Below are 15,626 nucleotides of genomic sequence, written 5' to 3' on the forward strand. Positions count from 1 at the left end.
TTGCTGAACTCTGTTTAACTCAAACAATAAGTAATAATCACCCACCAATTTATGAACTAAATTTTAAAAAATCTCATTAAATAATGTATTTTCAGCAACATTACATTTTTTATGTTTAACAAACATAGATCAAAATTTTTAGAATATTTATCTTTGCTGGATAAAGGGTTTACTAATAATAACTGTAACGATAAATTCATCCAGGAGAATGCTTTAAACATTTAGTGTTGTAATCAAGAAATTTAAAAATATATACTTATGTTTACTGCAAATAAGTATGAAAGGGGGACCAGTAAAAGACTTTTAAGTATAAAAATACATTACATTGGAATACAGTTCTGTGGGAAAAGTGTTACGTAGTCAAAGAAAACAAGGAATGCTGTAAAATAAACTATTGCTTAAAAAGCCTATGCATGTATTTTTTAAATGATTGTTAAAAAATATCAAATGTTTCTGATATTTAGATTCTAATGAGTATACTTAAATAAGTTATATAGCAGCTCATTTTCAAATATCAATATTTTCAGTACAGTACAAAATTAAAATTCTTTAAACTTCTGACAAAATAGTTCTATCTGTCAACTTAAAAATACACAAGCAGAAATAAAGGTTTCTAGAATTCTTTCTGAGGACACATGAAATGGTTTGAAGCCACTCTTTTAAAATGATCTAGTTTTCTACTTACATTTCATAGTATATTTATTTTATTAAGGTGGCCCCTCAGCCTAATGACCCTTTCCAACATTTCTTTGGTTACCAAAAGGCAGTGAATCTTTCAAGATTTCACCAATGCTATATTTCTCTTTGAAGTAATCCTTCATTCCAATGCCCTGACTTCTGTCATAATCCATGACTCTTTTTTTTTTAACACCTTTATTGGAGTATAATTGCTCTACATTTTTGTGTTAGTTGCTGCTGTATAACAAAGTGAATCAGCTATAAGTATATGATATTTCCACAGCTATCCTGACTTGTAGCTACTTGTATCTATCTGCTCAAATAGATGATAAACATCCTAAAAGGTTTCATTCATTGTTATATGACCCAGAGGCCCAGTAAATCGCTTTGTATCAAAGAAGGAAGTGCTTCAGGGTACTGCTGAATGACTTAATATTTTTATTAATTGAAGGCAAAGGATACTAGGCTTAGAAACTGGGAGAATGATGGCAAAATAGACAAAATTAGGGAAAGAATAACTTGCAGGGAAAGACATTAGGAATAATCGTTTGGTTTTCGGCTGGTTGGTTTGGGTAAGACTGGCACAGCAAAGTGGAGATGTCCTAAGGTCAGAAACAGGAGACTGAGGTGTCTGTGAAAAAACGGAGCTCAAGAGATAAATTAAGGAATGACCTGTGAAGAGATGACAGACAACTCTCTTAAAGTGGATGAGCTCACTCTGGGAATGAGTTCCAGATTAGCATACATCATTTAGACGAACAGAAGAAGTTCAAGAAGAAGGATGGAGCTAGCAGGGAAGGTGAAACGGGGCCTGATAAGTGCAGGGATGAAGTGAGGAGTGAGATTTAAAAAGGAGCAAATGATCAATGCTGTTGAAGGACTGAGACTAGTCAACTAGGGTAAAGACTAAAATATAGCCAAAGGGTGATAGTTGGGCAGAGGTAGAAGACCAAAGGGCCTTGTAGTTTAAGAAAGGTGTGGAAATCAAAGAAAGGAATTTATGAATAAGAATGGAAAGTAGCACAGAGCAGAAATCTGAAGTGTGGCAATATAAAACGTGCTGCAGTTATGAGAGGTGGCAGACATATCGAGCTCACAGTTTGTTATTGCTGTTATTTTGTTTTAAAGTTAAAATGGGAAGAGGACTGCCACACAACAGAGAAATAAGAATGATGGGGGAATTTCAGGAGATAAGTGCAAGGGGATACACTGAATTGATGGCCTGTAAAATTCTTACATATTGTTTCCTACATTTTGTATTCAGCATCTTTACAATTCCAAAATGCTTTAATATACTGTATTATAAACAGAAGCTCTAGTGTTGTTCCTTAAATAAGTTGATATTTAAGATAAAGAGGAAAAATAATAGTAAATCAATTAGAATTAAATTCAAAATAGTAAATCAATTGAATATATAGAATTATATTCAAATCACATAGAATATAATATTCATATATTATATTCAATAATAGTAAATCAATTAAAAATAATAGTAAATCAATTATTATCCTAAAGCTTTTTATGCATTGTGATACTATGTTAGAAAATAAAAATTAATTTAGACCGAACAAGCCTGTGTTGATAAATTATATTAAATATATCACGCCCACATCGCTTATTTTAGATTTTAAGTTTCTAAGCCTTCTAAGATGTAATTGCACCTCCTTGTAAAAGTCAGTTTTCTGTGACACCCTTAATAATCATAAACTATCTTTTTATTCTTATTTTGTTGACATGAATAGAAAAAACAGTAATTTCAAATTTACCTTTTTAAAAATCAAGATACAACTTTTAAAATAACAATATAAATAGGATCTTCTGGGAATTTTTGAACCAAGTTTAACGTCTATATTAATTAACATTCTTCTGAAACATAATAATAATGAAGCATTTAGAGATAATGAAAATAGCTACTCGAAAAGATATAAATAAGGGATAACTATGCCAAAAGATTCACACTTGCCTTAATTTTCCAACTATTCAAAAATATCTAAAGAGCTTGGTTTTCCAATGACTGAATCAGACTTTGGAAAGCCTTCACATAGGTTATGTAAAGAAGATGAAATAGAAAAAGAAAGAAGTCTACTTTTTTACACATTCTGCATTTATACAACTTTGAAGTTTTCTATAAGCTAAGGTGCTTTTTTTTTTACAAAAACAGAAACAAATAAAAATTCGACCAGAAGACTAACGGAACTGCATGAGGGGAATTTTCTCCCATCAGCCATTTCGGCCCACTTGATCCCCTCTGGAGAATCAGAAAGAGGAAAGGGATGGGGCAGAACTTGTCAGACTCCAGGTATAACCATAAGCCAGGAAAACAGCTTTCATAAGCTACAGACCACAGGGCAGAGAATACCAAATGCTTCTGATTATCACTTTTATATCCAGAGGGACAGAATTCTGTTCCTCAAGGTTAGTAAAAGAAAACCTTTCCCACCATTCAGCTGATTTCAATCATGGTACTTTTCCTGAACATATCACTTAGTGAGTCAGAACCCTTCCCTTATCGCTTGCCTCATTACCATTTTGTCTTTTCAGGTTCAAAAAATGAGTTCTTTCTTTTGATAAGCAATATAAAACAAGGGAATGAGGGATTTCAAAGAACGAAACACACACAATCCTTCTTAACTAACCAATTAACCATTAATAGAAAATAGAGTCTGGACTTTTGCTACCTGGTTGGATACTATGTATCAATATGTCTTCTTATGTGACAGGATGATGTCTCTGTACAATTTTAATTCAACAAACATTCATTCAACAAATATTTGCTAAATACCTAATGTTTGTCAGGAACAGTCTCTGGTGTTTGGGATACAACAAAACAACAATATCCGCCCTCCTGAAATGCATATATTCCAGTGGAGGGGCTGGGGTAGGGGATGGGGAAAGAAACCCACAGCAAATATAATAAATGAAATTCTGTAATAGGCTAGAAGATGATAAGTGTCATGGGAAAAAGAGGACATAGGTCAGAGTAATTTTTCAGGAACAAGTTTGAAACAAATGTCAACTTTTGATAAAGTATGAACTCCTGAACCTCATATATTTATGCCAAGCCTTAATAAGACTCCTTATACAGGTTTTGTAATTAAAAATTCTACACGTAAGTATGTTGCAAACATCAGACTAGAAGTAAGCCTGAGTAATACAATTTAAAGACTCGTGACAGGAAGGACTTGTGTGTTTTTGTCCCCACTGTATCCACGGAGCCTGGAACAGTGCTTAGCTCATGATATGTACTCAATAAATATGAGTTTGATGAAGGAAGTGATATATGGTTGGGGACAATGGGGACGAGTGATAAGTGATGAGGATTCTTGAGATTTCAGGCCATAATATAAGAGCTGCTCAAACTCTTCATATGCTCAAGGGGCAGAATTTGACTTTCAACCTAAGCAAACTCTTTTTTTCACATTACAATGGAATTTTTGCCAAATGTATGTTTACTGCATCTCAGTTGTTGATTGCGGCTACTCTTCTGCAAAGGAGATGGAGTCGGTTTATGGTGTATTTTATTTTTCTACCTACTACAGAGTCAGCAGCTGATAATGTGTTGACAGGCTCAGGAAAGCCAATTAAAGGGCTATACACAGAAAACTAGACCATCCTCTGCAGCTGCAATAAAATGTAGAAAGATATAACCATCCATGTTAACCGGGAAACTCCTCTTATGTCCTGAAAGGAAGGATAAATGTCTTATCCTTATGCCAGCTGTGGCAAGCTGCAAAGGAGTCTGCCTTCAGGACACTATGTGAGGGTGGAGACCAGGACAGCAGGGTCCAAGTGTGGAAAGATGTCATTTGCAGCTCAATGCAGCCAAATTAAGAATAATAATAAAAAAAGAATCTGATTAGCAAGGACTCAGCTATGAATCTATGAATTGTCAGCTTAAGATCTGTAGTTACCTTCTTCCAAGAAAGCAGAGAACACTGTGGTAGTTCTCTGCGTTACATTAGTTGTCCAAAGGCACAAGAACACCACCTTTAGAAAATATGAGTCCCAGAAAAGTTTATGTCATTTTTTATGTACAGCAGCAATTATTTTCAGTTGTCTGTACACATGAGCTCCTTTAGGGCAGAAATCATATCTTTTTCAACATTTTACTGTATAAACTCAATAAATGGCAGTTACATGAAACAATAAATGAAGAAATGTAATCTGTTTTGCTTTGCTAGCAATGTTCAAATGAAAATTATTCAATAAAACTAAAAATTAGAAATTACGATCAGCTTGCATGACAAGTAGAGAATTATGGAAGTTATATAAAACTGAGCACTTTCAATGGTCTAAATTGTCTAGACTAGATAGCTAGGCTGACCACATTTAGCAAACAACTGCTCCATTTCCTTTTGATCTGCAGAAAAAGTTTTAATAGTTATAGAAATTATATATATCACATAATACCTTTTATTAACAAATTCTAGCTTTAAAAAGGGACTGGCTTTAAAAATGAGAAGAGTTAAGGAACAGTCTCAATGTTAAATAAAAGGCTTACAGTGAGACACAGAGGACATTAATAAGATCAAGATCATGTATTCTCAGACATGTATTACTCTTTTACCTGATATGCTGACAGCTACGTACTCAATTCATATAATTATCACTGCATAAAGGAGGAATGTTCATGAAGGCAAGTTCATTGATAATGTAAAACAAAATGGTCGCAGCGTGCCCACTATGAGCAAATGCTGAAACATTACCCATTTAATGAGAATTAATAATACATTAAAACCTAGAATTAAGTACATAGAAAAAAAACAAACGCTGCCTAGACTCAGGAAAGATACTACACAGGCTGCAGTTTGATGCTTGATCTGCCTTTTCGGTTATTTAAAAATGTTCCTAAATATCTATGCCACAGATATTTGGATAAGTTTTCTTTGTTTTGCAGAAGTTGAGGGGACATTTTATAGCCCCTACATAAAAAAACAAAAAAGTACCTGAAGAATTGCAACCTCATTACGAAGTTGGCTTTCTTGTTTTGTTGGAAATCTTAACTTGTCAATGATCTTAATAGCTACATCTCTTCCTGTTTTACGATGTTTTCCTTTAAAATAAAAAAGAGAAATATTAGCATAATCTTATTATATATCATCTCTATTAAAGAATACCAGAATTCATAAAAACCGTTTGGAATTATAAAGATGCTTTACTGAATAAATTAACATTTCTGATGAGCACCGACTTATATCCATAAAGATTTCACTTCTTAGCTTCATTTTCTACATCAAATATGCACTATAAAATTAGCTACAATTTAGAACACAAAAGAATTAGGACATTAAAAGCTATTTGCATGAACAGCCTGATATTTTCTTGTAAAATATATGTTTTAGAAACAGGATATTGAGCTACTTGATATAGAAAATATTCATACCACGGGCAAAAGTCCTCTCCTTAAGAAAGTATAATTTTAGGGCTTCCCTGGTGGCACAGTGGTTGAGAGTCCGCCTGCCGATGCAGGGGACACGGGTTCGCGCCCCGGTTCAGGAAGATCTCACATGCCGCGGAGCGGCTAGGCCCGTGAGCCATGGCCGCTGAGCCTGCGCTCCGGAGCCTGTGCTCCGCAACGGGAGAGGCCACAACAGTGAGAGGCCCGCGTACCACAAAAAAAAAAGTATAATTTTAAAGTCCTAAAAAACGAATGTATGTTATAATGGAACGAATAAAAGTCTTGGCTCTGTCCCTTATTAGCTTCATGATCTTGAGCAAATCACTTACGCTTTCTGAGCTCCTCATCTTCAATGGTAGGGTTGCTGTGAGAATTAGGTGTAATAAGATACGTACAGTACACAGAGTGCCCAGATAACTATACACGCTCAAAAATATGAATTATCATCATCATCATCATTGTCATCACCTGACAGTCCCTTTACGTGCATCACATCCCATTTAATTCTCACAGCAAGTTTTCTAGGGAATCACAGGGTACCCTCAAGCTTTTAACTCCTACACTACTAGATTATAGAAGGTATAGAATATAGGAATGCTAATTGAATTTGAAAATGAACCTAATTACTCATTTTTTTGGTCGCATACAAACTAACTTGAAATTCCATTATTTCTACATTTGGTGTAAATCTAGCGTTCCTTTCCCCTACATCCCACTTTCACTATTCCTTCCAACTCCTTCCAGAATACTTCCCTTCCCAACTGACAAAACTATTGTCTTGCTTTCATGTTCTCTACTTTCTTCACATCACTTTTTAACTCTGTGACTCGCTGCAATCTCTATTCCAATGCAGACTTTTATTGCATCTACTGTCTTCAAGGTTGCAGCTTCTTTTGTCTCTATGCTTCTGTCACTATGGCAACTGACCTCTCTTCTGTGACTGTTCTTATCTGCCTCATCCCATATGTGTCCAGCCGTAACATTTTTTTTTTTAACATCTTTATTGGAGTATAATTGCTCTACAATGGTGTGTTAGTTTCTGCTGTATAACAAAGTGAATCAGTTATACATATACATATGTTCCCATATCTCTTCCCTCTTGCATCTCCCTCCCTCCCACCCTCCCTATCCCACCCCTCTAGGTGGTCACAAACCACTGAGTTGATCTCCCTGTGCTATGTGGCTGCTTCCCACTAGCTATCTATTTTACGTTTGGTAGTGTATATATGTCCATGCCACTCTCTCACTTTGTCACAGCTTACGGAGGCCTCTTCCTATGCCTGCTCCTTCACTGTTGGATGTTACAATTACCTGGCATCTGCTGGTTTCTCTAACCTCATTTCTTATCCCTGTTTCACCTCCACACTATATGCAGTTATGTATATTTACTATTCTTTGTATACCATGATTTCTTTGCATGCAATTATTACACTGCAGAAGAATTTTCTATGTAGTACTTGGTCTCCTCTATTATATAGTTATGCCTTAACAAAAAGCACAATGGTTGCTGACTTGATAGATTTTCTATCAAAAAAAAATCTGTGCATTTTGTAAGAATCAAAATTACTTTTAGAGTAGAATTTAATTAGCTTTTAAATAAAAAGCACAATATTATACTATGATAAATAATATTGAATGAGACACTGTGATTATTTCAGAGCACCCTAACCTCACCAAAAAAAGATAATCTGTTACTGATTATATTAAGGAAATGAAAGTTATGATGTCATTTTATAGGGCAGGTGAAACATTGATATTAAATCTTTCTTAAAGACTTTAAAAATGTCATTGAACTGGCTAGAATCAAAAACAGCAGAAGTTTTAACTAAATTCACCAAATAGCTTGACAATAAGAAAAAGGTAAAAATTCAGTATTTTACTTCAAAAATGTAAAAAATGCAAACCATACCAAAATACATAATATTATTAAAGATGTTAGAATTAAAGAATTTTTGAATGGACTTCTATAGCATTCTGATCAAATATGCTAAGAGGAAAAGGAATCTTTATGATTACAGCTGCCTTGTTTCTCAATATTTTGTCTAAATAAACCAATATTTAACCAGTATAGTGTATAGAGTTTGTCGATATTTAAGCAAAAGTTTGTTGATATTTAGTAGTAGAAAAATTTCTCTTTCAAAACAGAAAGGTACCAAATTTCCATTTAGTGACTACCTCAAGAGAAATTTCTAAAGAGGTCAAACACAGAGAGACATACATAAAAACGTATCTACATATAGGTCCTTTATATTTTTCTTGGAGATATTACTTTTCTAAACAAAAATGCTAAAACTTTAAATTAATAAAAATACTTAGTGAATTAACCTACCTCCATAAACAATTCCAAACTGCCCAGAACCCAGTACCTCATCAGGAAAAATCTGATAAACTGTGCTGATGTCCTATAGGTGCAAGTCCAGAGAAAAACAAACATGAAGTGGAACAAAAGATTAGTCCTAATAAGCTCTATAATTTTATTAAATATATCATTAACACTGATAAATATTTTAAAAATAAACAATTAAAATTTAAATGCTAGATGAAATCTACAATATAACTATAATATTAAAAACCCACTCTTCGATTTAATATAATATTGTAATGTTGGACAGCTATTCTAATCTTAAGCAGCAGAAATTTTCCAATGTTCAGTTATATAGGTTTCATGAGAGAGAAAAAAGACTTAAAACTATATGTCATTTACATGCATAATGTCAGTATTCAAAAAGTGATTTGCTTATTGCAATGGTTATTCAGAAATCTCACATTAAATAATCATGGTTCCCAAGCATATGTCTGTGTGAGTCCTGATTCCAACCATTTCATTCTTTATGGCTAAAATGCTGTGGCTGCCTCTTTATCAATCATCCACATCCACATGAATTTAAACTGAAGGAAGAGGGGGCTGAATCACTGTGAGTGAGCCAGAGACACCACAAAAAGATGACAATCCACAATGAAATTCTCATCTGTGAGGTAACCACACTCTTCTACTTTTACCACTTCTGGAGGTTAACAAGTCTCCAGATGTCTACTCTTTCCTCTTTGAAATAATAATTGCTAAGTAAAGCATTCTGTTTTAGATGACTATGCTTAGTCTGTGATTTTGATGACCACACTCATGAAAGCGCAATGTAATACTTTTTCACTTTCAGTATTCCTATGACATCCTATGGAATTTTCTGCCTATCCTCCACTCCTGTACTCTTTGTCCTTTCAAAAATAAAAGTCCTGGACTTCCTTGGTGGTGCACTGGTTAAGGATCCGCCTGCCAATGCAGGGGACATGGGTTCGAGCCCTGGTCCGGGAAGATCCCACATGCCACGGAGCAACTAAGCCTGTGCGCCACAACTACTGAGCCTGCACTTTAGAGCCCGCGAGCCACAACTACTGAGCCTGTGTGTCACAACTACTGAAGCCCGCGTGCCTAGAGCCCGTGCTCTGCGACAAGAGAAGCCACTGCAATGAGAAGCCCGCGCACTGCAACGAAGAGGAGCTCCTGCTCGCCACAACTAGAGAAAAGCCCACGTGCAGCAACGAAGACCCAACGCAGCCAAAAATAAATAAATACATTTTTAAAAAAACAAAAATAAAAGTCCTTTTACATCACATCCTACCCTCTGCATATTCCATACATTGCTATCCTTTCCCTTTGTCCTTCCCCGCAGAAAACAACTACAAGTTCTCTCTATCCTGTGATCCCTTCAGAGTATCCATGGTTCAGAGTTCAAGGTTGTCTGAAGACAAGAACATGAATTAATACTACTCCAGTATTCTGAGTCCAAACTGCTACTCCATCTTTCTCTGATAGCTCAATGGCCACCCAGAATTTTCAGCCAAACAGGGTGGAAGAACCCCACAGGAATCTAGAATTTCCCAAGAGGCTTATAGGTAGATCAGTATTTCCCAAAGTCTTCTCTGGCTAAGCAAGAACAACAGGAACCTTCAGGTCTTTAGAAATCTAGCTCATGATTGACAGAACAAGAATATGTCTAATTTTCATTACAAAGTTTCCCTAATTCTCTCAATCATATTTGGTTTTCAGTTTACTTTATGCCAATTTAGCAAAGGTTGCAAAGCTATGCTAGTGATGAATCGAGTTTCATGGAGTTTATTCTTTAAAATATAGACTCAGATCAGTGTAAGGCTACAAACTTTTTCAAAATAGAGGGAAAGATCGAGTCACAGGATGAGGTAGAAAAGGACTTATTACTTTTGGGCTGCTTGCTACAGTGACAAAGTGTAACCAAAAGAAGCAAACATATAACAGAGTGTAAATTATTTCATAATATGTATGATCTACAATTTTCAAAAACTGAGCTGAAAGGATGGAGTTATGTGGCACAGCTGACTAGGGTGCTAGAATGTGGATCCATAAAATCTGACTTATGCAGCTTTCTGAGGTCTCCTTGTTAAGTACAAGTGATTGTAAGAGTACATGCAGCTCCTTGTCATACGACAGCACTTCTGGGTAGCAATCAAGGAATGAGAATAAGGACATGTTTAAGCTATTCATGCAACTCAAATAATTTATTTCATTTTATCTGGTATTACATAGTATCAACCATTTAAAGTTCCAGTACCAAGATGCGCAAACATGTGAAAAATCAGGCACTGCGTTGTAATTGTTTATCTGAGATGAAAAAATAGGTATTTAACTTTCCACCCTGCAGAACAGATGATACAAAATCACTAAGAGAATTGATACAGTGTAATGTTTCTAAAATTTTATAGAAGAAAAACATCCAAAAGGACCCTATTTTATTTTCTAGAAAACACTAAAAAATTAAAATTTCAGATCAATAAAAATGTATTTTATGATGCTCTTATTTTCAAATAAAGGATCACAGTAGCAAGTTCTATATTAGTAGGTACACACTCACCACATTTTCTTGAATCTGGGAATTTGATACCGAAATACTCAGAGAAATATCTCCTGGAAATACATGTTCAAAAATACACAAAATAAGTGAGAGAGATAATAGCAAAACAAGTAAATACATGCTTATTAATCAAGCTGCAGGGCTGTTTTAAAACCATAATGATTAGACTTTTCTAGAAAAATGTCTATTAGAATGTTTCTTTCCTTTTACAGTTACAGATTCACTCTGTACTTGGCTTTGAAAAATAATAATATTTTGTCAGTTTAGAGTTAGGAGTCATAAAGACTTGGGTTCAAATACTGGTGTGCCATGTCGTAACTCTGGTACGAGCTGAGACAACTTAATGTCTCTAGGGCCTGATTCCCTCACCTGTAAAACAGGCTAATCATTAACATCCACCTATTGGGGTTATTTTAGGCATGAAAATAGAGACCTCACATAAAATGCTTAGCACCCAACTAGGCATATATATTCTATTAATATGTATATTGGTTGTAGAGATCAATTAAAAAGTTGTGATAGATCATTAGATAACACACTGTGATGTGAAAACAGAGGGCTTTTTGCCATAGGCTTCATTATTAATAGCCATTATAAGATTTTAAGTTGCATTTTAAATAGATACTCCTCTAAAATATCTTTTAGAAATTCATCCTCAATACTTGATCCTGTTTGCATTTTGGTAAAATTTATCTCATTCTACAATGAACAGGGGTTTCTTCCTGGGATAAAATGATCAAGAGTTTCCAGGTACTCTGCACACTAAGTGTCCTGCCCAGAATAGCATATTAGGTGGTTTTGAGGACATATGTTAAACTCACATTTGCAAATGGCAAGACCGGCATTCCAGGTCAAGCTCAAGCTGACTAGATTACTTCTTCTTTTATGACCAACAGCTCTAGGTTTCTGCTATTGCCTAATATATTGGGTTGACATGCATTTGTTCAGAATTTTAATGTAAAATGAAAAATAAAATAGTGTCATTTAATGAATGACATATCTTAGTATGTGTAGCAGCAGCTTTTATTTGGAGACCCTATGTCCGCCAATAAAATAAATCATCCCCAAAGAGTCTCTCTTCACCTGTTCTAAAGACAGTCAGAAAACTAGCAGACTCACTGTGTACGTTGGTTCCTGAACCCACGGAGGAACCCTTGGGAATAACGGGCATGAGGGCATGCCGGATCGCCATCTCCCACATCCTGGCCACGTCTGCACCAATGCCACTGGTGAGGACACTGCTACTTGGTGGTGGGCTGGAGGGATTGACCACATTTTCTCCCACATAATACACGACATTTGCTGTAGTGATCTCAAAACAGTGAGGATTGGCCCCGTTAGGGATTAAAGCTGATGGTTTTGCTGGTTCCAGAGATAAAATTTCTGATAAAGGAATTTCCTGTGGAAGAAAGAGTGTGTTAAACGCAGTTTATCAAAACTATGTAAACTTTCAAATAAAATTCATGCCAGGGACATGTGAGAAATGGCATTACAATCAGCCATCAAATGTTTTAGTAAGACACAGAATATTACTAAGAAAAATACAAAAATATCTTTAGTAGGGGAAAATTTATCATCTCCTTTCTACAGAAAAATTCAAGTGACTTTTTTACTATGTTCATGTGGTAAGAATAAGTATGAATAAGAATAATAATTTTGAATCTGCATCAAAATCTAAGACTTAGAATGTAAATGATAATTTTTATAACGGTGAGGTAAAATCACGACCCTTTTGAAATGCATTTGGGTATGCGCAGCTGTTTTTAAATTTCAACTATTCTTTAAGGCACTGAAAATGAATCATACAATTTGATTTGATAGATGTTAATATAATAATATAGCCACATGAATAGTTTTAATGAGAAAAACCACAGAGAGTGGTTTTAAAAGTAGTTGCTTTTTGTTTGTTTTGTTTTGTTTTGAACTTACATCTGCTTAGTTTGTTATTGAGTTAAGTATAAAAGCCCAGCTAATCAACTCATTAAATTGACAGTCAAGGCAGGACACTTGAACTACATTAACAGGGTTTAAAAAGTGGTTGGTCTTTTAGTAGCTCTCTGGTAATCCCACACGCGCACACACACATACACAAATTTGTACAGTACTCTGGATATAGGATTTCCCCCCAAAATCTTATATAATGTGCTGTTCACAATCTGCAGTATTTTGAAAACTATATAAATTGGACATGACCAAATTAGAGATGTCTGATAAACTCTTACAAAGTATTTGGGAACTTCAGCTCTAGTCCTGAAAAGATCAATTTTAACCTATGAAAAAGGAAAATTCATATAAAATCACAAGACTTAACAGACATCTTTGAAAAAAAAAATCAAATTGCAACTCAGTTTTCTACTTTTTCAAATATGACCAAGAGAAAAAGAAGTACAAGTAATAATGTCTGCATTTTTTAAAAAAACTATTAACCGAGTGGACTTGGGGAATAAAAAAAAAAAACTATACAGTATTATTGCACTCCACGAATGTGCAGAATCCCAAAATGTGCCAGCACTGAAAAACTGCCTTGCGTTGAGGTTTTCCAAGAGGTACAACGAGCCTGCCAAGAAAGCATCTGGTCTGTACTAACGGCTTGCTGTCTTCAGTACAGGCCTTCACAATGTCACTCATGCTGCTCTTGGAAAAATCCCTTAATGTAAAAGAGTATTCAGTGCTGATAGGTGGGGCTATGATCGATGGTGTGGGATTGAATCCATATGCACACTGAGCTTCATTTCATTGTCAAGAATTTGAACAAGCTGTTGCATGGATGGAAGGTGACCAGATTCCAGCTTAGACCACACAGGTACATCATTCAAAGTTATCTCAAATGCACCTGTTAACATACACTGGTTCTCAATCATGTTGCTCAAGAAGACCATCATGCATGCAGAGACCTTATTTTCTTGGCCTCACTGCCAGATGCTAGGAGCTTGCATGCCAAACAAAGCAAAAGGATCCTTGCCAACTATTATTAAGCCTAATTAATAGGCTAGCTTGAAGACCAACAGGAAAGATGCTATGTGTCTATATATTGGTTGAGGGAGATAATTCTCTCCTTCAGTGAGGATGCCTGGGTACCGCTAGCTAACAATCCGCGTGTACTCCTAAAACACCCACCTATAACCTCAGGAAACACAAATCTCGAACTTGAGCAGCGGCCCCGTGGCGTACTGCATCTTTAATCTCTTGCCAGGCACACCTCCCAGGTTGGCCGAGGCATAGCTCTGGACCACCGCCGACGCCGCCACCAGGAGAAGTAGCAGAAGCCTCATCTTAAAACAAGCCAGCCATTTCGGCCGCCCTCAGACTCTAAAAGTAGTTGCTTTTAAGACAATATAGATACTAAAAAAATTAATCACCACACTGTCTTCCAGGAGGTACAGAGTGACTAAGAAATAATAACTTTTAAAACAAATTTTTAATTGAAAAGTTAATGAGGTCTCCTTTTTTTCTGTTAGATCTGTGTAAAGGGGCCATGGAGAATGACACCAACTATGCCTGAGCCTGCATTAATCTTGAAGGAGCAAGTATATACTGTCTTCAGTATGAATTTCTTTTGGAACCATGTTTTACTGGGTGATAACGTCATATGACACCTGTATTATTTCATGTAGAGAGACAGAATGAAAATAGCTGACAAATTTTTTTCTAGAGGAAAGTGTTCCTTGTGAATATTGACAATACATGGAGAAATCATATAATGTTTCTTAACCCCCAGTGACGTACGGCAAGGCTACAGATGCAAAACAAAACAAAGAAAGTTGGATAGAACAGATTTCAGGAATTTACTTTTTGCTAATCTTCTGTGACCTTGAATTTTCTAGTTAAATCACACACCTCTGCTAAAATAGTCAGTTAAGCTTCTTCTCTCCCCCTCCCCCTCCTGCCCCACCATCACATGGGGCCAGAAGCATTCCACAGGGGTATTTGAAATTCACAGATGACTAACATGGGGTCACAACCTGATTCCCCCCAAGTGTGTAAACTACAGAGAAGAAAAAATATCCCTTGGAGCAAGCTCCAAGAGTCATGTCTGTTGGATGTATTTTGTATTTCTGATACTCTACATTCCCACGAGAAAGAAAGAGGGGGTGTGAAACTTCAGTCAAGGAAAGAGCCACCCTTACCTTGTAGTACCTGCTTCCTGTGTCATTTTGAAAGAGGGTAATACATTTGCTATCCAATCTCCAATAGTGCCGTTTCCGCTGAAACAGAAGTTGGATTTAGTATCTTTTAAAAACTTAAAAAATATCCAAGATAGATAAAAATCAAAACATTTTCCCACTGGGGACATAAGATTCGATGGTGGAAAGTGCATGGGCTTTGGACCAGGAAGACTGACACTCAATTTCAAGACTCTAGAAGGTGACTACTCAGCAAATGTGTGGTGAGTCTGTGTCTACATCCGAGAGTTATGAATAATAAAGGAGATGATGTATTAGCACCCAAGCAGTGCCTGGCACTTACTGAATGTATAGTAAATAGAAAACTCCATTTTAAAATTTATTTGATGGCTTGAAGAGCTAAAAGCGGATTTGTAGCTGTAATAAAATAAAAAGGCTTAACAGGAGATATAATATTTATATATTCTTATTATTTTAGAACATAAGGCATGCCATGCTGATCCAGCCAGGTATTCTGGCTTCCATTAGAGATGGAAGAGCTCT

General features: G+C 35.7%; 1 protein-coding gene and 1 pseudogene across 1 annotated transcript in view; both read right to left on the reverse strand.

The window, feature by feature from the left end:
- Nucleotides 1-15,626, reverse strand: part of PRKD1 (protein kinase D1) — a 164,110-nt gene that overhangs the window by 34,919 nt on the left and 113,565 nt on the right. The window contains exons 9-13 of the mRNA XM_089907541.1: nt 15,087-15,164; nt 12,079-12,358; nt 10,960-11,012; nt 8,406-8,478; nt 5,625-5,731 (exon numbers count right to left, since the gene is read on the reverse strand). Coding sequence (XP_089763667.1) covers nt 5,625-5,731; nt 8,406-8,478; nt 10,960-11,012; nt 12,079-12,358; nt 15,087-15,164 — 591 coding nt within the window. The remainder of the gene's footprint in view (nt 1-5,624; nt 5,732-8,405; nt 8,479-10,959; nt 11,013-12,078; nt 12,359-15,086; nt 15,165-15,626) is intronic.
- On the reverse strand, nt 13,354-14,374 carry LOC111164114 (thioredoxin reductase-like selenoprotein T pseudogene; annotated as a pseudogene).

Source organism: Delphinapterus leucas, chromosome 2, assembly GCF_059928025.1.
Source record: "Delphinapterus leucas isolate spDelLeu-1000000601 "Yukka" chromosome 2, BTC_Dleu_Yukka2, whole genome shotgun sequence".
Taxonomy (NCBI): Eukaryota; Metazoa; Chordata; class Mammalia; order Artiodactyla; family Monodontidae; genus Delphinapterus; species Delphinapterus leucas.